The sequence below is a fragment of the Paramormyrops kingsleyae genome, chromosome 6 (assembly GCF_048594095.1).
Source record: "Paramormyrops kingsleyae isolate MSU_618 chromosome 6, PKINGS_0.4, whole genome shotgun sequence".
Taxonomy (NCBI): domain Eukaryota; kingdom Metazoa; phylum Chordata; class Actinopteri; order Osteoglossiformes; family Mormyridae; genus Paramormyrops; species Paramormyrops kingsleyae.
In genome coordinates this window covers 25,285,461-25,312,340 of record NC_132802.1, presented here as the reverse complement: position 1 = coordinate 25,312,340, position 26,880 = coordinate 25,285,461, and the positions used below count along the sequence as shown (strand labels likewise).

Here is a 26,880-nt window from a genome sequence, read left to right as displayed (position 1 = left end):
TAATTTGACACTGGCCTTCTCTATTTCACACTTTGCCCACTTGCCCTTTAGTTTGCCTTGTTTAGCCACATTTCCATTCCACTGCTTGACGCTCCACCCTGCTGCTCAGATGGCACCAATAGTACTATTCGCAAAAAAAAATGTGTGGTATGTTTGGTCATACACCTATGCAGTAATTCCTCATGTAATCTGTTGAATAAATAAATCAACAAATAAAGAAATAAAATGATATGTAATCTTTGTCACTTTTAGATAACGACCATGACATTACTGGAGGAAGGTTTTTTTTTTTGCTTGAAAATCTTGAAGAGCTCCATAGTAATTATAATAATAATAAAATGTATTAAAATACATCCAGTATTTCCCGCAGTGGCAAGGGATAATGATGATGATGATGATGATGATGACCACGACTATATAGGCTAGTTGTTGTTGCACTACGAGTGAAAATGCACTACAGTCAATAGCAAGCAAATTATTCACACAATCAAGCAGAGGGGTTCCGAACTAAACCAAATATACAAAGTTTAAATGCTGACTATCCGACAACTGATTGATAAGGAGAACAAGCTCTTGCCCGGAGCATTGGCTGTCAGCCTTCGTGTGGCCGGTGCGAGCGGCCCCTTTAAGGGCAGAGACGGCGCTCCGCGAGGGGACGCTGACGTAGCGCTGCTACTTAAGAGTTCGTGTACGAGCGGAGGCAGAGAAAATCCGCGTTAAGAAGAAGCCGGCTGCTGACCTTCTATGAAGGTTTCATTGCTTTCAGTTTCAGTGAAATTGCGATTCGTTAGAGTATAAATTACACTGCACTTTTATTTTTAAATTAAGCTGCTCTGTAAGGTATATCCGTCTATACTGTTAAAAATAGTTAACCGGTTCCTAGCAGTGATAAGAATATTAGTAACAACAAAATAGTAGTAGCAGTAATAATAGTAATTAAGAAGAAGAAAAAGTATAATGTTTCTGGCAGAATGATACCATACTGTGGTACTATTTTGTAAGTATAGTAGATTTTTTAATTTGAGTTTCTATTTGTGTAAACCGAAGGCGTACAATTAAACATTTTTTTTGCCTAATTAATGTAATCATTATGAAAGATTATACGTCTTTTAATTATTCTATAGTTTTGCCCTTGTCTTATGGCAAGGCAATCCAAAAATAGCATTGGGCTTTAAGTGTCGCACAAACTTTGAAGAACAATTCTGGAAAGCAAAATTAGGAAATAGAATAAAACCGTATTGAGTTACTGCGTAGCGGTGCCATCCCGAGCAGATCGCACTGACCTGGGGACAGAAACATCACGGCTGCTGCCAGAATTGTGGCGCTTCTAGAGGCTGCGATTCCGGGACATCTGACATTTATCTTCCCTGGAGGGATTTCCTCGCTTCCTTACCGCTTAACGTTGGGGAGGCACGGCCAGATTTGACAAAGAACATGCTACACAATGGCAACGGGCAGGAGGAAAAGCCGGAGCCAGAGACTAAACCCGAAGATGAAACAGAGAAGGATCCGACCCGGAGTAGCGCGTCCAGCCCGGACGGCGGCGGCCAGACGGAGCTCTCAAGCTTGGTGCCCGTTTATCCTAAACTGGAAATAAAGCGCAATTCAATGACGGACGATTTCAAGATATCCAGCCAGGTCTTAGGGCTGGGAATCAACGGGAGAGTGCTGGAGTGCCGTAACAAGAAGACAGGAGAAAAGTGCGCTTTAAAGGTACCATTTGTGTGACTGTTTCTTTCCATATGTAGGCTACTTTTGCCAATTTTAACCATCCTTTAAATTCAATAGAACTTGGACTTTTTTATCACCCCTGTACTTAATTCGAAGAGGCAGTATTTATTTTAGGCATCTGATCTCTAAGATCCTCTGATACTACAGTGCCAAAGTCTTACGAAAGGCAAATACGTTTAATTTCACTGGACATGTGTGTGGACCTTATACATCGCCTACGTTTACTGCATATGAGTCAGCTTCAGAGATGCCATGGCGTGAATTGGACCTGTACAGTATCCAGTCTTCTTCATCTGGGACATTTTGATAGTACGTGCATAAATAAGGGTTCGGTTTAGTACGATGCAGAGATACCTTTTGTTCAGTTTGTCTACATGGCCGGGAAGATACCGTTGATAACGACACTAGAGAGAGAACGATTATTATTATCATTTATTCAGATTATGTACTTTTAGATATCACGATCTAAAATTGGTAATTTCTTAGTATACCCTGTACAAAAACGAAGTCGGCCCTCTGATTAAGTGCCATATGAGTAACAATATTAGGTGGCCTGTACAACGATTTTCACCTGCTGATTTGACCACAGTTTCACACCCAACCTATGACCACAGGCAGGGTGGGGGCAAGGGGGGTGGTGTAATCTTCTAGCCTCTGACACTTAGGTTTCCCATTCAGGGTTGGACTTGTTGATTCTTGTGTGATTGTTGGGATATTACGTGACATAGAGATGACAGAAAGCGGGAGAGCCATGACAATATAATGGGAAGACTTGATAGAGATCCTCCATGTAATATTAATTAATTACGTGGCCATCAGTGACAGATCGGCACATGTACTCTATATGTCTGGCTGGGGGGGTTCCTTTTACTGTAAATCAGTCACCTTCACTTTTATTGTTTCCATCCAGAATTTGGTGGCATGTCTGTCAGAGAGCAGCTGTGTTTTATTTCGCCCGACCTATCATTAGCTCAGTGTAGTGGGGCCGTGTCTGCATTGCTGGGCCAGGAATTGTTATGATATCAATGGATTTCCTCCATATGCCCAGTCGGAATTAACCAAGTCCATATGAATCACTGACACGACGCACATCACTAAACGGGAAGTTATACAGGACAGCAGCCGCTAATCATTCAGACCTGAAGTACTGTACCTGTAGATCTGACTGTCCCTCCGTGTACATAGAGATAAGCAAGAAAAACTAGTGCAGACAGGAGAAAGGACCTTGTGTATCGTGAATAATATTTTCCAGGTAATAGATGCTACCTTCTATCATGCCACCTTCCTTGCTGTAGGATGGACTCTGGGTGAATGGCTGCTGTCCCTGGGTGGGTATTGTGTATCTCAGTGGAAACAGAGCTTCTTTCTTAAAGGAAAAGAGAAGCAGTGATTTGCGGGGAGTCCCACACGAACAGAAACTATATGGTAAATATAAATGTTTCCATCCAGCTCTTTAACCAGGACTGTGTGACATGGAGGATGTGACTGGCTATATACTGTGGGATATCATATATTAATAATTAAATTTGAAAACAATCCACTTATTTATTTATAAAGCATTCTCTTGCTGCAGACTTTGTCTTTCATTACTCAGTAGTGAGCAAAACACAATATTAGCAGATCAGATTACATGATCAGATTCGTTTGTTCATTGTTTTTTTTTTTTTTTGCACAGCATGAACTTTGCTAAAATGCACTGTTTTTAGAAACTTTTGGGTTATGTCCTGGTGGCATGACCCAGAATGCCTTGCTGTAGAGCCGGATCCTATTTTGTGGTTTTTCTCTTTCTCCGGGCCATTCAGAAAGATATGTCACATTGGCATTCAGGGCCGGACGCACAAAAAAATCCTGCTTCCCAAATCTGTGCCTGTTCCCTCATGCCATAAGCTTGCATTCATACACGTAGTGTCTCCTGAATGGTGACTGAACGCGTGGTAAAGTCCATGGCGTTGTGCAGAAATTTCCATCTCCTGTCTTTGTGGACTTTTTGTTTGAGTTTTTTGTTCACACACTTACTTGGACAGTGATCTAGTGCAGCGGATGTTTCAGGTGTGAGTGAGGCAGTAATCAGGCTGCATCATCAGAAGCCTGCAGGGACGCTGGTCCCTTGAGGGCCGCCATTGGCCACCATGGAAAGGGTTACTGACTGCTGCTCGGCGGGATTTATTTTTAGCTTTCTTATTTTTATTCCCCAGTTGCATATGCACAATCTGCTCCCTCTCCCAGCAGCACTCATGTCATATATTCACTTGTCACATTAGGTCTGCGTCCACCTCCTCTCATGGCCATTACTGTCCCTCATCTTGAGCTGTGCTCACCTGTATGCATGCATCCATCCATCCACTCACCCACTCACAAATGCATCCATCCATCCATCCACTCACCCACTCACAAATGCATCCATCCATCCATCCACTCACCCACTCACAAATGCATTCATCCATCCATCCATCCATCCACTCACCCACTCACAAATGCATCCATCCATCCATCCACCCATCCATCCATCCACACATCCATCCATTCACACATCCATCCATCCATCCACCCACCCACACATCCATCCATCCACCCACCTACACATCCATGCATCCATCCATCCACCCACCCACCCACTCACACATGAATCCATGCATCCACCCACCTACCCACTCCCACATCCATCCATCCATAACTACTGGATAAGGTGTAGGAGCTCACTTGTCCCTGCATGGCTCTCCATTGCTGCTGCCCTTGTGGCTGCGGTGTTGCCCCCAGTCCTGTAGGGGGTCCTCAGGGCTGATAGCCAGCTCATGGCAGCTGATATTTAGCGACTGCTGTGAGGTATCTGGCAGGGTGAATGTCTTAGCTGTCCGGTCTAAATGGGCAGTTTTATTCCCCGCAGGATGACTGGGGGAGGGGGGGCAGCATAGGCAGGGGCGGATTAAGGTGTACAGAGGCCCCTAGGCTACAGTAGTCTGTGGGCCCCCCAACCCCGCCCCCCTCCGCGCCAATGGGGGCCCCCTTGCAGGCTGGCACACGTGGGGCCCCTAGGCTTAAGCCATATCTAGCCTGTGCGTTAATCCGCCCCTGAGCATAGGGCATTCAGCCCGATTAAACCCCCCCTAACCCGGGCTGCCCCATCGATCCTGGCCTTTGCGTGTCGCTGTCATGGAGCCGATCAGTGCTGGATAAATGGCCACCAGGTGTGGCTGCCTTTGTTTCCTAAGTCAGCAGCGTCGGCTCAGATTAACAGCCAGCCAGAGATTTACCAGTGGCTCCTTCACCGGTCACAGCCGGCTTCAGCTCTTCCCAGCCCTCATCTCGCTCCCATCCATGCTCGCCTTCCCCACTCCCTTCCTTCTTTTTTACCCCCGACTGCCTGGATTATAACGCGCTTATCCTCTCTTCTGCTCTCACACTCAGCGCTAATACATTTTTTTGTTGCTCCCCATAATATCCATAATAGCTTCTGGCCATTTTAAACTTTTTTTCCTTTTAACAGTACAGGTGTGAAACCATTAATAAATTTATCATGCTAGAGAGTGCTCCAGGGGGAGTTTAATGTAAATAATGTTGAATAAAGAGTTAGCAGACCTCAGTGGACCTCCATGAAAAACGGCTCAATTTGGGTCATCCCACTGCAAATTACTCTGTTCTAGATACAGCTTAAAATGCCGAACACCTGCACTGTACCTCCGCCGATGTCCTTCCCAGCATCCTCTGTGTGGCGTTAACATTGTCGCCTCATTTGAAACGTGGGCGTTTAGCACTTAACGCGACTGCGGCGGCGTGTAATAACGTTGTTTATTTTTGTGTCAGTGTAAAATGCAGCGTGACTCAAAGCCGATGGGGAGAAGCAGAACAGAAGGTGAAAGAGGAAGGGAGGGTTAGGGGGGTGGGGGGGCACTGAGGCGAGGCGGCAGATGCTGTGCAGTTCAAGGAAAGCGGATATTTGGTTTTCTGCAGGAAGCCCAAAGCCTCCATTTTCAGCTTTGAGGTTCCATTTCACAATGAACACACACACGTACACACACACACCCACCCACACACACACACACAGCCACCCACCCACCCACACACACACACACACACACCCACCCACACACACACACACACACGTACACACAGCCACCCACCCACCCACACACACACACACACACACACACACACCCACCCACACACACACACACGTACACACAGCCACCCACCCACACACACACACACACACACACACAAACCCACCCACACACACCCACACAAACACACACACACATGCACACACACACACACACACGCACATGTAGGGTAAACATATCCTTATGGGGACCGCTCATTCATTTCAATGGGAAAAATGCTAACGCTAACTATGACAACCTTAACCCCTACCCTGCCCTAACCATAACCATAAGTAACCTAACAAAATACAAGAGTTTTTGCATTTTTAGTTTTTTCATAGCAGTCACCGATTTTTATAAAATAGAGTTTTCCCTTATGGGGACCAGGAAACCGGCTCGCACGTACACACACCCATCCACCCACCCACACAAACACACACACTTATACGCACACACATGTACACATACACGCACACACAAACACACACACTTACACACACACACACGTACACATACACGCACACACAAGCACACTCACTTACACACACACACACGTACACATACACGCACACACAAACACACACACACGCACACACACGTACACATACACGCACACACAAACACACACACTTACACGCACACACACGTACAAATACACACACACACAAACACACACACTTACACGCACACACACGTACACATACACGCACACACAAACACACACACTTACACGCACACACACGTACACATACACGCACACACAGACCTGTGGCCTGTACTATGAAGCGGCGTTACTGGCTTATCGGGGTAACTTGTTGAATTTAAGGTACCACAGTTTAAATGGACTTCATATTCGTTCACTTACATTTTGCCCAGACTACCTTAATTCCGACAAGTTACCCCGATAAGCCAGTAACCCCGCTTCATAGTACAGGCCCCTGTACTCATATCTTTGTGGGGACTCTCCATTCATTTCTATAGGAAAAAATCTATTCCCAACAGTGACAACCCTAACCCCTACCCAGCCCTAACCTTAACCATGAGTAACCAAACAAGACTTCTATCATTTTTAGTCACACACTCACAGGGAGCCTCTTTTACGTAGTTCAGATTTCCCCTAGTGTCAAACTGAGTTTAACCCCTTGTGGGCCAGTGACGGTTGACAAGCTGATTGGACGAAGCTGGGTTGTGTTGCTGTCTGTCAGCAGATGCAGTCGCCTTGGTACGTACATGTATGACCAGTGCTACCAAAAACCAAAAGTGACTCTGCCACAGGATGTCCCCCCAAATCGTAGTAAGATCCAGATCTGCCTTTTTTATGTTTGGCTGATTGTGTCCCCCCCCCCGAAATGCCTGTCGTCGGCAGGTATGTGGTTATCACAAGGACTCGCGGTTATTCTTGGACGAGGGGATGAGAGATCGCCGGGCGGCATGGGGGGGGGAGGGGAATATCTGGCTCGGTGAATGTGGGAGCTGCAGGGCTGCTGTTGGTCATCATCTGGAGGGATTTAGCTGTGCCGTTATGTCATTATTTTTTGTTCATTAGCTGAAAAATTAAATTGGCAGTTGTTGTGTTTCCTGAGGCGTACACCTGCTCAGAGAAGTATGTCTCACTCATTTACCCTGGTCATATGAAATGCAAAGTTACAGTCATTTGAAATGAATTGATGCTTTATTTGCCATTTTCCCAAGAACAGGTACATTGGAATGCTTCTCTTTGAATATACAGCACAGTGTGAGGCCATGTTTCTGGCACCCCTTGAATGTTTTGTGTGTTTGTGTCGGGGGGCGGCATTCACTGGTCTATCAGGTAGCGCTTCTCTCATAAATGTAAATGAGTTTTCCCGAACCACCCTTTAAAACAAAAATTTGCATGGGGGGGTTTAAAGGCCTTGCCCTGGGTCTCAATGGACATGAACTATTCTGCTGAGAATGTGATTCAAACCTGTGAGCTTCACATCACAGGCATAGAGGCCTAGCCCGCTGCGCTACACACCACCCCTCAAACAGCACCCAGCTCATCCCAATCAGGTAATCGAACCCCAGCCTCCTGCCATAGGCAAGGGTCCTCAGCATTATACTAACGATTTTCCTCTGGTGTTTGAGTATCAGCCATTGATAAAACTCTATCATAGAATATCTACATGAGTTTTGATTGAATCCTATGGTTGTGGTTGAGCGATGATTCAGGTGGCGGCATTCATGCGCTGTACCTCCTCACACGTCTCCCCTCCCTGGGACAGGTCCTCTACGACACTCCTAAGTCCCGGCGGGAGGTGGAGCTGCACTGGCGGGCATCATGGGGGCCCCACGTCGTGCGGATCCTCACCCTCTATGAGAACGTGTACCGTGGGAAGAAGTGTCTGCTCATTATCATGGAGTGGTACGGACCCCCCCCCCCCCCGCCCCCCACTGCTCACACTGCACTCCCCCCTCACTGCTTCACAGCTGTTTCACTGGAGTGCCGGACTGCTCCTTTCCAGCTCGGGCTTCTTCGCACGGCTCCTGTGAACTCAACTCAACATGATTCAAGTATTATAAAAAATATGCCAATAGCATTAGCGGTTGTCATGTTATTATATGTGTGTGGAGGAAATGTTTGCTGATCGACGTGTGCCTTTGGACAGCTTAGCGTTTGGAACAATAGTCTTTTTATTAGAAGGTATTTTTTAGGCCTGATAAGCTCAGTGTGTTTTGTTGACGACGTGTTTGTCCAGTGTAGCACTTCGCTTCAGTTTGAGTCCGGAGGCCAGCTGGGCATTTATAATCGCTGGCCTGTTGTCGGTTCACCTGCAGATCTAATCACAGTGCTGAAAAAGTCTCACTGGGCCTCAAATTACGGCCTCAAAGGTGGACTAGATTATGTGGATTGGCTACAAACAGGTCAAACAAGCCTTTCATCACTATAGCAGCCAGAGCAGTCAAAACCACAATAAGGGAGGAGCTTACAATACTTTTATTTATAAGTGATGAACTCTGGGAAGGCTCCCACTAACATCACCTGTTTCATTTTGGCCCTGCGGTCCAGCAGTGGGGAGGAGGTGGATGACCTAATTTGGTCATGCAATCTGTCTTTGGCACATATATGAGAGAGATGATGCAAGGCTTTTTGGAGAATGGGTGGCATTGATGAACAAGATCATTCAGAAAAGGAGGAGTAGTACACAGGAGACACAGCGGAACCGGGAAGAGCTTTTGTTTTGTTTCCACTCAGTAAAGTGGGCTTTGGTTCTGAGCTGCGTGTGAGCTGTAGTAAGTTACCCGCAGGTTTCAGTCTTATTGTAGGTTCGTCATGGAGCCGAGGCAGACCGACAACCGCATGTGGGTGGAATCGGCTCTGAAGTTTCCGCTGTAGATCCACCACTGTAAAATTTTCCTTCAGGTCAAGGTCTGCATACCCCTCAATTTAGTTTCATTTTTTGATATTTAATCTTTACGACAAATGAACCTCATAGTTTTGTCATTGCTGATTCACATGGTGTACGTTGTTCTCTTTGAGGAAGTTTGGTAGCAGCTGGCAGCTAACCCTGATGTTTGAGGGGGGGTGATGGAGGGGGGGGCAGTGTTGTCTAATGGACGTGTTGTTGGTCTCGTTTCAGCATGGAAGGCGGAGAGCTCTTTAGCCAGATTCAGGCACGAGGAGACCAAGCCTTCACTGAGAGAGGTCAGCCTGGGGTGGGTGCTAGCGTTGCACGACATGGGGAAAAAATCACATCAATCTTTGCACTTAAAATTGCAATATTAAACAAAAAAGTAGTTGAAATTTACCTGAAATAAACTGTAGCCAAATGGAACTTGTTGTTGCGTACGAGAATTGTCTGGTGTTGCCACGAATTGTGCCAACAGACACAAAGCAGTGCAGACAATTCATTTGTTTTGTCTCAATATTATCTATGTTTTCAAAATATATCCATACAACAGAAGGCGAATGTCTTTTGGTCACCATTTCTTGTTCGCTTTTCTCTTCCTCACTCGTTAAATTTCTCACTAACTGAGTCCAACAAAAAGGATGAAAATAATCATCATTGGCTCAAAAAGCGCATGCAGAGCTCATGCAAAAGCAGCTGCGGCAAACATTATACTGTCTTTTTTCTAATATTTTCTAGATAATCCTGAAAAGGACCGATCATCAAAACTGCAAAGCTTCTTAAGTGTTTTAGCGTAACCTAACTCAGCTTACAATAGCAGTCCATGCAAAGTGACAATCGCATGTACATAACATGCTATGTCGATATTTGCATCACACATTGTGCTGCTCTGCTGGGTGCAGTGTGATATGGACCTGATGTAGCAGTGAAGTAAAGGAACTGGTTTCTTGATAATGGTGAATTAGTGCCACTTCTGGCCCCCTGTCCCTTGTATACAGGCTTTTGCTGTGGCTGTACTCTGTCACACCAGTTAATGGTGACAAGCTTCCTCACATAAATTCATTTAAAAAGTGGTAGAAATGAGTTTGACAATGGAACCCTATTAAATAAGGGCTTTGCAGCAAGAAAGCTTTTGTTATAATGTTTTCCCTTAATAGGGGTAGTCAGGGAGGGGGCAGGGATGGTACCAAGAAATACAAAAACAAGATACAGGAGTTACTCTGACAGAAACAGAAATAAACAAACACCGCATTGACATTTTTCAGTGTTGAGGTTATCAGCCAATGAGTGTGCAGCACAACAGTATGACTCACCAATACATAGGTGGAACAAATCAATACAAACAATCCCAGTCAGCTGCTTCTCCCTGCAGGGATGGACCACGGCCATGTGTCCTGTCCTATCACACTTTGCTCATAGAACAGGAGTTGCTAGCACTGTGGTCTCACCCCTGAAGGGTTGTGATTTCAGCTGCGATCTCGAGCTGTGCAGTTCCCCCAGTGCATTTTTACACAAAAAGGAATGTCCGTTGACTTAAAAACACTTCTCAGTTTAACAATGAATGTCATTCCAGGAGCATCATTTAATTGACGTAATGTAACATACGTCAAATGTATATGAATTGCGTATAAATCGTTTAGAAACTACGGAGAAGATGCATCAGGATTCACCCTAGAAAATCCCCATGATGTATAAGGCTTTAGTGTGCATCTGTTCTATTTCCATATATCCCATCATGCTTTGCATCCTGTGCCCTGCTGTGCTGTCCTTCTGTGTTCCATGGTGTCCTCCATCACACTGAGCCCTGCCCAACTCTCTTCTACAGAGGCCTCGAATATCATGCGCGACATCGGGACGGCCATCGAGTACCTGCACCGCATGAACGTCGCGCACAGGGACGTCAAGGTGAGAGCGACCCTTGCGTCTCGCTGTACCGTGTGGGAGGGAGAGGCGGTTGTTATGGCGATGATGACGGTACCGTCATTGAAACAATGACCGTAATAGAGCTGACCGCGTGTCCCTGTGCCGTCTCTCCCCCCAGCCCGAGAACCTGCTGTACACTACCAAGGAAACCAATCGTGTCTTGAAATTGACCGACTTTGGCTTTGCCAAGGAGACCACGCTGCAGAACTCTCTGCTAACTCCCTGCTACACTCCCTATTACGTTGGTCTGTATCCCGTGTTGGTTTCTGAACTAAAGGCAATAGTGGAATCAGGGCGATCCAGGGGTCTGAAAGAGAGCGACAGGGGAAGTTCAGCTCAGAGTACAGGAGTATCAAACCCTGTTTTTTAACAAGAAGCTGGCAGCGTGTTACAAGTATGGACTTCACTGTAAGGAAAAGGGGCTTGAGGCAGGACTAAAATAAAATGGTATTCAATGAAGGAGCTAAGCTAAGACAGCTCAGTGTCGCAGAATAGCAATACCTGCATCAAAACCAACAACAATTTAAAAGCAAAATTCAAAACAAACATACCAAGCAAAACATCATAGGAGCATCTGCTCTCAGCTGATCATTTCACCTGCCTCTGCATTGCTGCAATAAATATAATTATGTAAATGACTTAAATATATCTATGAGTATTCATAATTTTGTATTTTTGTTGACAGAAGAAACGTTTTAGATGACAAGCTGTTATATTTTCGCCACATCATTAGGAGAAGCATCGTTATTCTAGCAAAGTTGTCATTATCATTTAAACAGGGTGCATTGTCATTTAAAAGATGTGTATATATTTATATAAGGTGGTTAATATCTCATCTGTCCCTGTCAGCCCCTGAAGTGCTCGGTCCGGAGAAGTATGACAAGTCATGTGACATGTGGTCTCTTGGTGTCATCATGTACATCCTGTGAGTATAGACAGTGTGTAGATGTGTGTGTGTGTGTGTGTGTGTTTAGGAATCTAACACACCTGTCCTGCTCCACTTGATGCCTTCTTCACCTCATCTATTGCCCCTTTTCACACATAGAAAATAATAACTACTTTAGAGTACAATAGTGCTGACGTATGAGTAGAGGTGATACACCCACAGATTGCTTATTGCCCACAGAATCCTTTATTTTTATCAAGAAATCCATGAATTCTCACTTTATAAGGTTGCATGTCATTTTCAAAAGTGCTTCTGGTTATATTACATTTGTAGTAAATAGGGGTGACCTTCATCTTGGCCAAAAATGACAGTGCACTGTTTTGTCCGGAAAGTGACATTGTGTTTGTATCCGTTTCCCCCCAGGCTGTGTGGATTCCCCCCCTTCTATTCCAACACGGGGCAGGCCATCTCCCCTGGGATGAAGCGGCGCATTCGGATGGGCCAATACGAGTTTCCCAACCCGGAGTGGGACGATGTATCTGAAGAAGGTGGGAGCCTCGGAACTTTAGGGACTGCCCGCCGAAAACAAGTCCAACGCCAGCATCTGAAAAGCCCTAAAGATCTGAATATATGCTGGATGCAGGCTCTTCTGCTTTGTGTCATCAATGCTGTCATTTAACACAGAATAGTCCCAAAGTGCGGAGACTATTCTGCGAGGCTGATTGGAGTTGCCAAATTGCCCATAGATATGTGTGTGTGAGTGAATGGTGTGTGACTGTGCCCTGCGATGGGTTGGCACCCCATCCTGGGTTGTTCCCTGCTTTGTGCCCATAGCCTCTGGAATTGGCTCCAGACTCCCCCCCCCCCCACGGCAGTTTCAGAAAATGGATGGATGGATAACAATAATAATGCTTATTTAAATGGACAGTGTTAAATACAGTGTTCAGTTTAAATGGAAAGTGTACAGTGTACAGTTTAAATGGAAAGTGTACAGTGTACAGTTTAAATGGAAAGTGTACAGTTATCTCTGTGACTGACCTGTGAGGCCTTTGTCCTTTTCTCAGCCAAGCAGCTGATCCGCCAGCTACTGAAGACTGACCCCAGTGAGAGGATGACCATCTCTCAATTCATGAACCACCCCTGGATCAATGTAAGTCCTTGCAGCCCCTGCCGTCATGGTGCAGCCCTCACTTACTCGCAATTTGTTGCAGATTTATGTATACGGTCGGGAAATCTGTGCATGGTTGTTTTATCACAGCAGTCAATGGCAGTTCCCCCAACACCTCTGCACACCACACGAGTCCTGATGGAAGACAGGGAGATGTGGGATGACGTAAAGGTGAGAGAATGGACTTTTTGCTGATCTTCTATATGATGCTGCCCCCTGGTGGCTATTGCTGTACAGCTTATTGCACCTGCTAGTAATAATTACAGTGGTACCTCGGTTCTCAAACTTAATCCGTTCCGGACTCCGGATCGAATCCTAAAAATGTTGAGTTCTGATCGAATTTTTCCAATAAGAAATAATGGAAAACCAATTAATTGGTTCCCGGCCCCCCAAAATTGCACCTAAATATGTTTTTTTTTTTTTTTTTTTTTTTTTTTTTTTTAGCATTTAAACACAAAATGAACAGGATAAAACAAGAAGAGCACTTTCTTCTTAATGGCTTCCAAAACGATAAAGATCTTATCCCAACATTACCCCTGTTCTGCCCCGATTGTCCGCTCCTTCCGTGTGCCACGCCCCCTTGTTAACCTCGTGTGGGATCCCCATGTGATCAGTTGTTTCTGGTTGTTGTCATTAGTCCTCTGTATTAAGTCCGCGTTTCAGTTTGTTTCCCCAGTCCGGTCAGTGGGTGCGTTCGACTTGCTTACAGCGCTGGCTTAAAGCAACGCATTCTGATCCTGACGCAATGCATTCCAGTTAGATGCATTGCGACCTCTCACCTGGCTGCACAAACTAGAACCGCCTCCGTGACGACACACCTTTGCCCTTATTGGCTGAAGAGTTTAGTTACATGCATGACGTTTGTATCCCAGGCAGTTCCGATGCGTAATCTGCTATTTCTCCCAAATATCACGTAAAGCAGTGAGAACTGGTTTTCAGTTAATTTACCTGGTAAAATAAAGTTTAAATAAATGACATAAATGCTCTAATAGTACACGTAAGTTAGTGGTTTATTTATTGTTAGTTACTGTAATGTTGCGCTGCTTTATTTGGTTAATCGTCCAGTCTATGAAGAAGGCATTCAAGTAAGAATTGCATTGTAGTATGACTCATTTCCTGGCGCGTAAAATTTATATTAGGTCAGTGTTCACAGTTCGACCTCTGTTATTCAGATCGAGTTCTAGGTCAAACTGGTTTATTCGACTTTCAAGAAAGTCGAGTTCGAGTGAGTTTGAGAACCGAGGTACCACTGTATAAACAAACCACAATACAGTTCTAGACACAAGAACAATCCAAGAAATAAAAACCTGAGCCTCTGACTTACTAGATTTTTTTTTTGTGAATTATAAATATGTGTTTAATTTTTAAGCTGTATTACTTGAATTTACTGTAAATCCAAGTTGAAATCAATGTAGTGTTTTGTTCTTTTTTGTATTTTAATACTGTTTCAGTAAGAATTTGTCATTGCTGTTTGGCCTCTGGCCAGTTCTGAATTTGCGTTTAAAGGTTATTTTCTGGGGATGTACTTGAAGCTCCTGCATTTGTTTATCCTATGTGACCTTTGCACAGGTCATGCCTCACAGTCACACTGTCTGACACGACGCTGCCTGTGTGTGTGTGTGTGTGTGTGTGTGTGTGTGGGTGTACAGGATGAGATGACCAGTGCACTGGCCACCATGCGCGTGGACTATGACCAGGTGAAGATCAAGGACCTGGACACCTCTAGCAATCCTCTGCTAAACAAGAGACGCAAGAGGGCAGGCACATCAAAAGGAGGGGGCGGAGGGGGAGGAGCCAGCAGCTTGTGCAATAGCCAATGAGACATTTGGGGCATGAGAAGGGGGTGTGCCCTTGAATGGTACCAATGGAAAATAATGTAATGCAATGGTTGTACTAAAACGAAGCCTTGATGTCTGACAAGTTAAATCTTTATTTCATCACTAAAGCAGTATTGCCTCCGTGTGTGTGAACGAGCTTTAGTGTGAGTATGCTGATGTATCCGGCCACTTTCTACTTTGTGGAGGAAAATCCACATCACACGACATGGGTCAGTCCCCCCCGAATGCCTTTCTTAACTACTGCCACCTACTGGCCTGGCAATCGCACTGCAGCCCCCGACGTGTGGCTCCCACTTCACCCATCTGCTCTTTGCAGCTGGGAAGCTCATTGCAGCTGACCGGAGGGAACCTCATGGACTTTAGTGGCGATAAGACCTTTCACCAGCACCCCCGGGGCTCAAGACCAGACCATTTATTGTTGTTGCTGTTACCTAGTTCTACTTTTCAGCTATTAAAACTATATCTTTTCTGAATCCCTATTTTACTTTGCATTTTTCCCCCCAATATACATTTGGATGCAGGCACTGTGAAGGTTCGTAGTGAAGTTTACATTTGATACCAACTTTATATCTGCTGGATATATGTGGTTTCACAGTGCCCCCTGTTGGTTATGTTTGGAGTTTGCAAATTCTAATAAGGTTCCTCCCACAGTTCATTTTTTTTGTGAATTGGTATATCTAAAATTGCCCATAGAGTGTTTGTATGTGTTTTGCAATATGCTGTTATCCCTTATATGTTCTGCACTAGATTAAGATGGACGGACGTATTTTTTCTGCATATAGTTGGTTCATGCATAGCAGGAAAGTTAGGCCGCAGATTTGCATTTGGCGGGGGTGTTATCTATGGGCATGTGGGTGGTGGGTGTGGCAAAGGATAGGTGGGGATTTGCCAGGGTGAAGTGAATGACGTGCCATGGAGAGGGTCAAACCAAGTGGACTAAAATGTAAGAAAGCCTGATCAAAAGGCAAGAGCTTTTAATTTAAGTTGTAGTAGATTGCGTGGCATCATATTGATTATAAATTGACTCCAGAGGAAGTCGAGAGAGAGAGAGAGGGCGCAGGATAATGGAGCCCAGCTCAGAATTGCACATCTACAGTGAGCTCATCTCGCCCAGGGAGAATGCACTGCTTTTCGCCCTGATGGGACCCACCTGCTCGGTAAGTCCTGATCCACCTCCCTGTGCCAGGACTTCACTGATTTCCAACAGTGTGAATGAAAAACCTTATTTTGAGCGCCTATGAATAGCATTAACAGAGGGGTGTGTGATCAGGCCCCCGTCTACTGCTGATATTCAGACCGCCACACCTGGACGCCTGTAGCATCAGAAAGCACTTTCCTGCCTCATCCATGCCTTACTTTGGCTGTTGTGATGTTTTCTTCTTTTGAAGCATAAGAACGGAATAAAAAATTTCAGGGGTAACTATATTATTTTAATGAAAAAATACACTCTTTGTATATATCATAAATTTTCATTCAATTGTAATTTTCCAGTTGCTATTAATTTAACACAATTAAATAAACAAGTGAGAAAAATAACAGTGCAGTATAGTTGAATATGTATGACATATCCAGTCCAAAATAGAGATATGTAACAGAGAAGGGTAAAACCGTTTGAGCTTCAAGACTGTGACTTTCCAAGAGTGAAGATATCCAGGACATGTCGTGTCTGAGACCAGATGGTCAGGGTCAGTCCCGCTGTAGCCGCTGATGCTTTGTATGTATTTTCAGAGCTACACATAAAGAGCTTAGAGCTATAGATATATTTTTTTATCAAATAAGTAGCTCTCGCTAATGAGTGGTTAAAAGTACAGGGAATATACAACTTCTGGAGTGGCTAGAGGTATTTCTGTACCTCCAGTTAGAAAGTCTCCCCAGATAAAATTTTTCAAGGTAAACAGCCTCTTTCCTTTCTGTAGTTATTTTTACCTTCTTCACGTCAGTCCATTGTGTCATGTCAGTAGAAGCAGACTTACAGTTTAAGCTGTGAATATGCACAGGGGATGTGTGGTCCTGTATCTCCAGCCTGCTCTGTAAACATCAGTGCTGCCAGCAGGAATTATGAATATTCAAATCAGACAAACAATGACTCAACTGTAACAGCCTGAGCATCACAGTTACTCCATACAGCAATTTATTCAAAATCAAACAAAGAAGCAAAACACACACACACACACTCACATGCAAAACACACACATGACAGTTACAGCGTGTAGTTAGAGTATGGAATAGTCTTCCTGTTAAAAACCACTTTAAAAAGCAATATATATATAAATGTTTATAATTCCAAATTTTGTGCACAATGAGAGGCTGATTGACTGTAGCGGAAGCTAAAACACTGGGTTCTTTTAAATCAGAGCTAGATAAGATTTTAACAACTCTGAGCTATTAGTTAAATTCTCCCCAAACGAGCTTGATGGGCCGAATGGCCTCCTCTCGTTTGTAAATTTCTTATGTTCTTATGAAGTCGCCAACTGTCTAGAGTCAGTAGCTACAGACCTCCAAACTTCATGTAGCCTTCAGATTATTTCAAGAACAGTGAGTAGGGAACTTCATGGAATGGGTTTCCATGGCTGAGCAGCTGCATCCAAGCCTTACACCATGGAGTGCAATGCAAAGTGTCGCACGCAGTGGTGTAAAGCACACTGCCACTGGACTTTACAGCAGTGAAGACGTGTTCTCTGCAGTGACGAATCAGGCTTCTCTGCCTGGCAGCCAGATGGACGAGTCTGAGTTTAGCAGTTGCCAGGAGAACTATACTTTCCTGACTGCATTGTGCCAAGTGTAAAGTTTGGTGGAGGGGGGATTATAGTGTGGGGTTGTTTTTCAGGGGTTGGGCTTGGCCCCTTAGTTCCAGTGAAAGAAACTCAATGCTGCAGCATTTGAAGCCATTTTGGACAATTTCATGCTCCCAACTTTGTGGGAACAGTTTGGGGAAGACTATGAGTCAGGCCTTCTCATCCAACATCAGTGTCTGACCTCACAAATGTTCTCCTGGAAGAATAGTCAAAAATTCCCATAAACAATCCTAAACCTTGTGAACAGCCTTCCCATAAAAGCTGTTATGTATTAAGAATGGGATGTCATTAAAGTTTGTGTGTGTGTAAAGGCAGGTGTCCCAATACAAAATAGTGTATATACATTAAGAACCAGTCGAAAGTTTGGACACAGATACCCCATAGAAACGTTCCTTTGTACCATTCTCTACGTTTTAGGTTAATTATAGAGTAATCAAAACTGCTCTGTGGGATGGGAATCAGAAAGTTCCTGGTTCAGATTTCGTGATCGGCAGAGTGATCCCACCATTGGGCCCTTGAGCAAGGCTGTTAACCCCAATCGCTCCAGGGACTGGCTGTCCTTAATGTCTCCTCCATGCCAGCTGGTCTCCTGGGATGCTTTTCCAGCTGTCCTGAAGGAGGTACCACATATGCTCAGCACTTGCCACTTTACCTTCACTCTCTGGTCAAACTCCTCCAAAACCATTTCACACACACAGTCATGGACCTCATGATTATGGTGGTCCCAAAAGATTGTAATGGAGCTGAAAAATTCCTATCCAAGACATTTCCAGCATTTCCCAACAATGTAAGGTCACAGTAGGTGACAATGTACTAGAAGCTAGTTTTCCTTAAGGTCACGCACTGGTTTCCAAAGTCTATCTTTGTCTTGCACTGTCCTGTCTCTTATGACACTGCTGTTTATCCCATAGTCGCTCCATCCACTCTTCCCCTGCCCTGTAACTCTGGCACAAGAACTGCACTGTTTCTCTCCCTTTTTATTTTAGCAAGCAACTAAGTGCTGCACCAGTTCATTGTGCCCCTTTCCTACTACAAACCAGCTCTTGCTTTTGAGTATGAACTTTATGGTCTTATTATCCGGTGGCACCGACGCCAACATTGGAGCTGACAGTTCCTGAATGTTATTTTTTAAATATATATTTGAAGCTCATTTGAAGATACAGGATATGTTCCACTTGTACAAAACGAAACTAGTCATACTGATAAAGTGCATTTCATAAGCAGAAGCACTCCTATTTGAAGAGCCAAATTAATTGTGACGTTTGAAATGTATTGATACAAAGTAACAATATGATTATAATAATAGGATCAGTCGGAATGTACCTTCATATCAGCACAATATTGACGTGCACTATATACACAAAATAAGTCATATAATGGTTATACCAGCAGGTAGATCTACTGAAAAGACTAGATCTACAAGCACTACAAAGGAAATACAAAACAAAGGTGCTATTTGACCAAGAAAAAAGAAAACAAAACTCAAGTATGTGCACCATCCATCCATCCATCCTTCCATCCATCCATCAATCCATCAATCCATCATCCAACCTCTTATCCAGTACAGCATTACAGCCATCCTACACTGAAAACAAAATAAATTTTAACAGGATTCAAGACTGCCATCAATGTCTGGTTAGGTTTACTGGAGCAAGAATAAACACACCAGTTTATACGTTTAGTCATGAAGAAAGAGCAGGTGGCAGGAATCAACACTAATAGCCGTGGTCACCTGGCTCACCCCCCCAAGACAGCCTCTATGTATCACTTGAATAAATATCTACAATATAAGTGACACCCTGTAATTCAGCAGCATAGAAACAGAGGTTATCATGAAAACACAACACAACAGGAAAAAGCAGAAGCTGGCAAGACCAGTCCCAGCTATTCTGTGTGTCAGTGTAATCATAATCAAAATTAATAACAATAAATATAAAACGGATATTATCAAAGTTTTGATTTGAGAATCTCACTTTAGATTCAATTTGCATTGCATGGATGGATGGACCTGAGGCCTTTCCTAAGATAAGCAGTTGGAAGTTGGACAGATGGATGGATGGAACATTGAAACCAAGTGTCACAGCAGTGTCCAATAACTCTAATAATAATAAATTACAATTGATGTTATATTATCATACAGTATCTGACAGTCATTCATTTTCTAACCACATATCCTAGTGAAAGTCATTTGGATCCTATCTTAGGCAGCACAGGAAAAGAGGCTCAAGTCCCCCCTACATGGGATCCATCATACAGTTAGCTTGACTGCATGTCTTTGGACTGCAGGGTGAAACCTGTGCAACACAGGAAAACATGCAAACTCCACACACACAGAACAGAGGTCGGATTCAAAACCCCGGATCTGGAGGTGCAAGCGAACAGTGCTAACCATTAAACCAGCAAGTGACTTGACGGGTTACTCTACTTTTTCAGAGGCACTGTTAACAATTGTGTTAATGGATTATGTCTCGGTAAAGTGCTTGTGCTGATAATGCGTCACGCTGCAGTCCCCCCTTAACCTTGACTGTCCCCATCGCAGGCAGTGGCATGTGCTGTGGCCCAGGTGTATGAAGCCCGCTCAGAACCCAACGCTGGGGGGCCCGCCTGGCGTTATAAGGATGGGGGGGTGATGTGTCTGGTCAGGGATCAGACACTGAGATCCTGCTTCCTGCGCCTGTACAGCGTCAAGGTCAGAGTGACTCAGCAGCTGGAGTCTGCAAAGCTGCCTTGATCATCTCTTCCTGCAGTCACCTGCTTTCTGTCCTTTTCATCCGCTGTTATAATTCGGCTGTGTCCCAAGATGACTGACTCATTTTCTCTATCTCCCCCAGAGAGGAAAATTGCTGTGGGAACAGGAGCTCTACACCACATTCAAGTACTCTGCCCCCCGCCCCTTCTTCCACAGCTTCCTTGCAGATGTGAGAACAAACCACACCCCCCTCCCCCAATCAGCCTCTCATTGTGCACACAATTTGGAATTATAAACATATATATATATATTGTTTTTTAAAGTGGTTTTTAAGTGGGTTGTAATGCTTGAGTGACTGAGACAGGGAGACATGGTGAATAAATAAAGCTGTAATGAATACAATTTTATAAGTCCCAGACTACAATTACGGCTCAGTAGGTGACACTGATGCGTCTCACCTTCAAGGCTGGGGACTTGAATCTTCCCTCTGTTCTCTATGTGTAGCGCTTGCATGTTCTCCCCATGTCGTGTGGGTTTTGCCTGGGTGTGCTGCTTCCTCCCACAGTCCAAATACATCCAGGTAGGCTAATTAGCATCTCCAAACGGCATAGCTGAGTGCATGTCCTCTACCGTGTGCGATGGATGGAGAATCCACAGAGAGGATCCGAACGCTGTACTTGTCACACTTCAGTAGTTTGTCTAACGCAGACGTTGCTGTGTGTGTGCCTGCAGGATTGCCAAGCGGGTTTGAACTTCGCAGACGAGGCAGAAGCTGAAAGGTTTCGCATCGCTGCGGACATGCAGATCCTACACATGACGGAAATGGCACGCGGTGCGTTTGTAGCTTCTCACACATGTGGCGTGCCTTTAAATAACAGAACAGCATGTTTTATTTGCTCATATTATTTGCCTACTTAAGTACCATTTGCTATAAGCACGGTTTGCATCAGAGTGTCTCCTTCACTGGTGTACAGGGGCCAAACAGCTTGGACCCAGGACACAAAGTCTAGGCTCCTCTTCCAGCTGGTTCTTCAAGCAGACATCAGTCCCATCTGATGTCAGCTGTCCCTCCACTACGAAGTGAGCAGAAAAAAAATGCGCAAAAATCTGACACAGAGTAATTAAGTTACGCACCAATGAGTCTCTTGGCAAGAATGATTAAAGACTCCTTGTCGTATCATCAAAATTCAAGATCTACAGAAATATTGAAATAGTGCCAAAAATAAAGTACAGACACTCCACACTTAACGAACTACCTGTTTAATGACCATCCAGACTTACGACCAGCTCTCCGGCCAGTTGTCCGACAAAGTTCTCAAGTTGGAGTTTGCATTAGACCTTTTCATTATTCATAATAAATAAAAACGATTACCTGTATTTACAGCATGGAAACCTGAGTAATTCTGTTTATTACAGTATACAGTACACTACTGTATAGACATTTATAAATATACTAATAATGTTACAAATATTGCAAAAGTGACATTAAAACAATATCTAAAGATGGTTTACACAAACCCACTACCAGTACAGTATGCCTGAAATATCGGTAAGGGGGCTGCTCCTCCCTTACCAACCAGCTCGCTTAACAACTTAGCTGTAGTAACAGAACTCGGTCGTTAAGTGAGGAGTGACTGTATATGAAACACAGCACACATCAGTGTTGTGAGGCTATTATTCAAATTTCTGTCTCCCGCTAACCTTGACTTTGCCGTATTAAGAATCCAGATACAACAAGGAAACATTTGAGATCATTCAATTAATTGTACAATGCCTCCAGTCAATGGTATATTTTAAACACTTACAAGATACATTCGTATTCATATTCGTACATCTTATTAAATAAGAAGATTACACATATTTTAAAGTAAAGAGGCAATTTTAAACACCGTGCCATATCTCAGCAGTACAGAACACAGTGTGTTACACAGTATTCTGCCCCTTAACCTTTATTCATGCCTTTCTCAGGCATTCCACCCCCGCAGATTGGACCCACGACAAAGGCTTTGATGTGAGTGTCATTAAAAGAGGGAAGTAACTGTGCAAAATCAATGCCATTCAGTGTGTAAGTACATCATCAAATATTTACTGACCAGAAACAGGGCTACGGCCACTCCAGTGATGTTACAGAAAGATAGATGCATTTCGGTGAAGCACATTTTTACGTTAACAATAGACAATCAGACCTCGGTCCTTCATTGATGTCACACATTTTATTGTCTCTTTTTGTTTTGCCTTCCTTGCGATCTCTATATTGTTTGGCAGGTTAATAATCTGGATCCAGCTCTGCAGAAGCTCTTTACAAAAGCAGGCATTCGAGAGAAGCACCTACGGGACAGACACAGCTCCTGGCTCATCCACAGCGTCATCGAGCAGCACGGAGGCCTGGACGCTGTCAGGAAGGAGATGCGACATGGAGGTGCCCACACCTGGCCCTGGCACCAAATGCCCGGCCAACATCTTGCACTCCTTCCTGAGTTTGCGCAGCCTTCACAGACGACTCTGCTGGCATCTGTGCTGCTTTATAATTCTACTGGATATAATCAAAACAGTCATGAGCCAGACCTCCTTTGTTCATTCACTAATGTAAACTCATATAATCTTTGCCGTAGGACTTCCTGCACAGACCCTGCCCAGGAGCAGAGGCCCCCCCTCGGCACTGACCTTGAAGAAGGGACCACTGCCGCCCCTGCCCGCCATGGCCGGGCCCCGTGCCACAGGGGCCCCAGGGTCAATCCTACGCAGCCAAAGCATCCAAGACTTATCCCTGGGGTCTCGGGTGGGCCTAACCCTGCCCATTCCCTTCAGCCTGGAGTCCTTGCCCCCGCCTCCTTCTGTACCCGCCCCACAACTACCTGCGTCCATTCTTGTTCAGACTGGGTCTCCACCTCCACTGCCCTTCCCTCTTAAGCCTTGTGTTTTATCCCCCTTGGCGGGACTGCAAAGGTCTGTGTCCTTGGCGCAGCACACCAGGGAGGATGGCAACCAGAAGCTGGTGAGATGCTGAGCCTGGCTGTCAATGACTAATATTAATTTAATAAAAACTAATTTGACTCCAGAAGGCGATTCTGGCACCATTTAGCACTTGAACACAGTATTTCACAGTCTGCTGCCCTATTATAAGATACTTAGAATCTACTAAATCTTTACTAAACCACAAAATTTGCCAAATGCTGATAAGTGCAACTTAAGCACACATCTTACATGTTGTTTCTGTTTATCTGACCCTTTGAGTTGTGCTGACTGGAGGAGTTTGGTCAATGGACTGAAATATTACTGAAGTACACTAAAATGAAAACAGATTTTAAATCCCTCTCTCGCTGCTTTTTACCAAGAGTAACTTGGTTTAAACTTGAAGAACTGGAAAAGCAACTGATGGAATGCTGTTTTAAATCCCAGTGACCTACCCTTGAAAATACATAGTTATATAAAATAAAACACTATACATAGTATGTGAATATGATAAAAGCACAATAAGTAGAAGTATTAGAAGTAAACTGTAAATGAAACGTATTTAATTTTTATTAAACCCGCAAACAGAATAGTTATCATATCCCCCAGATTGAATTAACAACCAATTTGAACTTTAAAGTGAGTGAAAAATTACTGTTACTTAAGAAATGATTAGTAATCAGTCTGGGTTGAGTTTCCCGAAGCCTTCTTAACGCTACGTCGTTCTTAAGTTCTGTGTTAAAAGATAGAACCAACAAACGACGTAGCATTAAGAAGTCTTCGGGAAACTCAACCCTGGCCTTTATCAGAATATACTCAGCCAGGATTACCGCGCTGATCTTAGCATGATGACCCAGGGCCTGCCCCAGGCCCCACAGCGATGGCCGTGCACCTGAATTTGGATTCACCATGACAGGAAACATATGTAGAACATGCATATATTGCAAAGAGCTGGACCATAATCAATCTGTTAACCTGGAACTGTGAGGCAACAGATCTACAGAGATCTGCTGAGTCCTTGTATAAAATAGGAAGCTACTCTTCAAAACTTTTGGTTTTTGTGTACTGTGGATTGCTTGAGAGTTGCTGTTGTGTGATAGATAGACAGATGTACACAACATTTGTGAGGATAACAAGGTTTAGTTGTCTAGTTCTCTAGTCAATTACGCTTTTTGGGGTGATAATGAGATGAGTAAGATCACGTCTTAACCAGATACCACGTAAAAATTTACCATCCCTCTCATTTAATTCTACTATTAATCTGCATATTGACTGGTTACTAAATAACACCAGACAACAGGAAAACCATATAGGAACAAGCAGACCGGATATCGACCATAAACCAAGACTATGTTTTATGAAAGGGTTTGTTTTTATAGTTGTTTCCCAAAACATCTAAGGGGGAAAAATATCAATATAAAAATCAGTGCAACATGAGTTACTTGTCGAGCAGTAAACTGCAAATCCATTATATTTTAATTTTGAGGATACAGATTTGGATAAACATATCCTTATACTGTACCATTATTCTTTATGCATGTTTTCTGTCATCAGTCTAACTTAACATCTGATTCAACTGTGTATGTGACTGACAGATCACAGATACATACAGCAAGGAAAGAGACCCATCTTCTACCATGGGGACCGGTAGCGTGCTCAGTGCTTTGAAGAACGTCATGAAGATGCACCCTATGTTATTTGCAGGTATCTACCACTCACCCTTCACTTCCGTCCACTGATCATTACAAATCACTACTCATACCCTCCAGTATTTTCACCCCACACAGTTACCATCCTCCATCAAGTATGCAGGTCCTGTTGAACAATGACCACCGAGACAAGGATTGAATCTTTCCAAAGTTACCAAGGTTTCAATTATGCCAGGATCTCATCAGCTCACATGATATCCCAAGCGTTCAGAGATATGGAGATCTGTGTTTAAATCAGATCGACTCTGACTGACAGTCAGTACAAACTGATATTCTGAATAGGCTTGAGTTTTAAATATCCTGATCTATTTTGTAAGCTTTCCTCTTGCATTTGCAGATGAGAATGGTGATGAGTCTAAAGAAGATTGACACCACTAAGTTTCCACTATAGACTCTGGAAGAATTGTCTAATATAGGAAAATGGCTTTTGCAAACTGTACCCAGATGGAACTTTTCACCACACAATGGGAGCTCAAATGAAAATCATTTTAAATCAATAATTAATGGGACATTAAAGCAACCTTCTTTTTAAAATTTACAGAAGAATTTTACACAGAATGTATTGTGACTGACTCTACAAAGTAATTACCCATTTTTTGCGTCTTATGATACCTTTCTGCAATATGGCATTACACTGTATAGACGTAGCGTGTTTATACATAAGAATTAAGTCCTTTAATGCTATGTAGAAGTTTCTTGTCTTCAGCATCACCTGTCAAGGGTCGAAGGCCCCTCCTAATGTTGTTAACGTTAAAAACTGTTCTGTCCGCATTCATTATATTATCGAAATCCCTCGATTTACAGTTTTATATCACAATTTCGAATTATGGACCGATTTCCACGAATAAAAATAAAACATATATGACCTAATTTCTGGATTCCTCACAATGAGTGGAATTAAAATAAACTGAACCCACGCCCGGTTTCAGTCAAACGTCATGTGTAAAAAAACTCGTCACGTACAATAAAGCTTAATTACATTAACTTTATTATTTATTTTATGTATATGTTAATTGTGTTTCTGTATATAATTCTGGTGTTAACTCGGAAAATCGTGTTATAATTTCCCATTTAAAGTTATGGAAAAGGGTTTTCTGTGTGTTTTTTTTACTTATGGTGATAGGCCTATTCGACAAAAAAATGTAACGTGAATTGAGGGAACATAACGTATAAACTGACTAGATGGATTTTCCTATTAATATCAAAAAGTATGATTGAGCGCTTAATATTTGGGCCTCATGTCTATCTTGTTCCCGTAAGAGGAGTGGTTGGTTATCTCTTTTAATTGCTTGTTTTTAAAACATGTTTTCTCTATACTTTGCCACACCTAACATACCTTGTCTGTAACACGTGTATCACCTGGAATCTCCAAAATTCACTCACTCACATTACTGGCCCCTGCGCGATTACAATTAACATGGTGAGCGCTGTTAATGACGTCATTCACTACACAGAGACTGAGTTGTGTGGTTTTATTATTCCAGTATTCTCACACAGAAACATGTGTCTATTATATTATTATAATTTGTATAACTTCGTTTTAAACGACTAAAATTAAAAGCGGCATTTTAATAAATCATGAAGAACAACATCCATAAAACATGCATGAGTTTGACAGAAGCGGTCGCTTCTGTATACCCTCATTTAAAAACAAAGAAAGTGTACCTAAGTATTTTTAGAAGGTGAACATTAACTTGAAAAGCAAAACCAACATAAGTAAACAA

At 43.5% G+C, this 26,880-nt stretch overlaps 2 protein-coding genes across 2 annotated transcripts; both read left to right on the top strand.

The window, feature by feature from the left end:
* The first annotated feature begins 694 nt into the window (after positions 1-694).
* Positions 695-15,484, top strand: LOC111840606 (MAP kinase-activated protein kinase 2-like). The gene is made up of 10 exons (XM_023805607.2): positions 695-1,713; positions 8,072-8,211; positions 9,428-9,492; positions 11,022-11,101; positions 11,238-11,364; positions 11,969-12,044; positions 12,429-12,553; positions 13,070-13,155; positions 13,264-13,344; positions 14,823-15,484. Exons 1-10 carry the CDS (start codon positions 1,435-1,437, stop codon positions 14,991-14,993), a joined length of 1,230 nt encoding a protein of 409 aa, XP_023661375.1. The 5' UTR covers positions 695-1,434; the 3' UTR covers positions 14,994-15,484.
* Positions 15,485-15,555: 71 nt separating this feature from the next.
* Positions 15,556-26,021, top strand: LOC111840605 (actin nucleation-promoting factor WAS). The gene is made up of 10 exons (XM_023805606.2): positions 15,556-16,168; positions 20,346-20,495; positions 20,638-20,724; positions 21,228-21,327; positions 21,470-21,575; positions 22,464-22,506; positions 22,761-22,914; positions 23,108-23,490; positions 25,043-25,151; positions 25,494-26,021. The coding sequence occupies exons 1-10, from the start codon at positions 16,076-16,078 to the stop codon at positions 25,523-25,525; spliced, it is 1,257 nt and encodes a 418-aa protein (XP_023661374.2). The 5' UTR covers positions 15,556-16,075; the 3' UTR covers positions 25,526-26,021.
* The last annotated feature ends 859 nt before the right edge of the window (positions 26,022-26,880 follow it).

What these genes read in the sequence shown, in the direction of transcription:
- LOC111840606 (XM_023805607.2), top strand. Translation starts at nt 1,435, where the DNA reads ATGCTACACAATGGCAACGGGCAGGAGGAAAAGCCGGAGCCAGAGACT. An exon ending in GGTGTCATCATGTACATCCT is followed by an intron (nt 12,045 to 12,428) that starts GTGAGTATAGAC and finishes GTTTCCCCCCAG; the next exon opens with GCTGTGTGGATTCCCCCCCT. An exon ending in TGAACCACCCCTGGATCAAT is followed by an intron (nt 13,156 to 13,263) that starts GTAAGTCCTTGC and finishes GTTTTATCACAG; the next exon opens with CAGTCAATGGCAGTTCCCCC.
- LOC111840605 (XM_023805606.2), top strand. Translation starts at nt 16,076, where the DNA reads ATGGAGCCCAGCTCAGAATTGCACATCTACAGTGAGCTCATCTCGCCC. An exon ending in TGATGGGACCCACCTGCTCG is followed by an intron (nt 16,169 to 20,345) that starts GTAAGTCCTGAT and finishes TCCCCATCGCAG; the next exon opens with GCAGTGGCATGTGCTGTGGC. An exon ending in AGGATGGCAACCAGAAGCTG is followed by an intron (nt 23,491 to 25,042) that starts GTGAGATGCTGA and finishes TGTGACTGACAG; the next exon opens with ATCACAGATACATACAGCAA.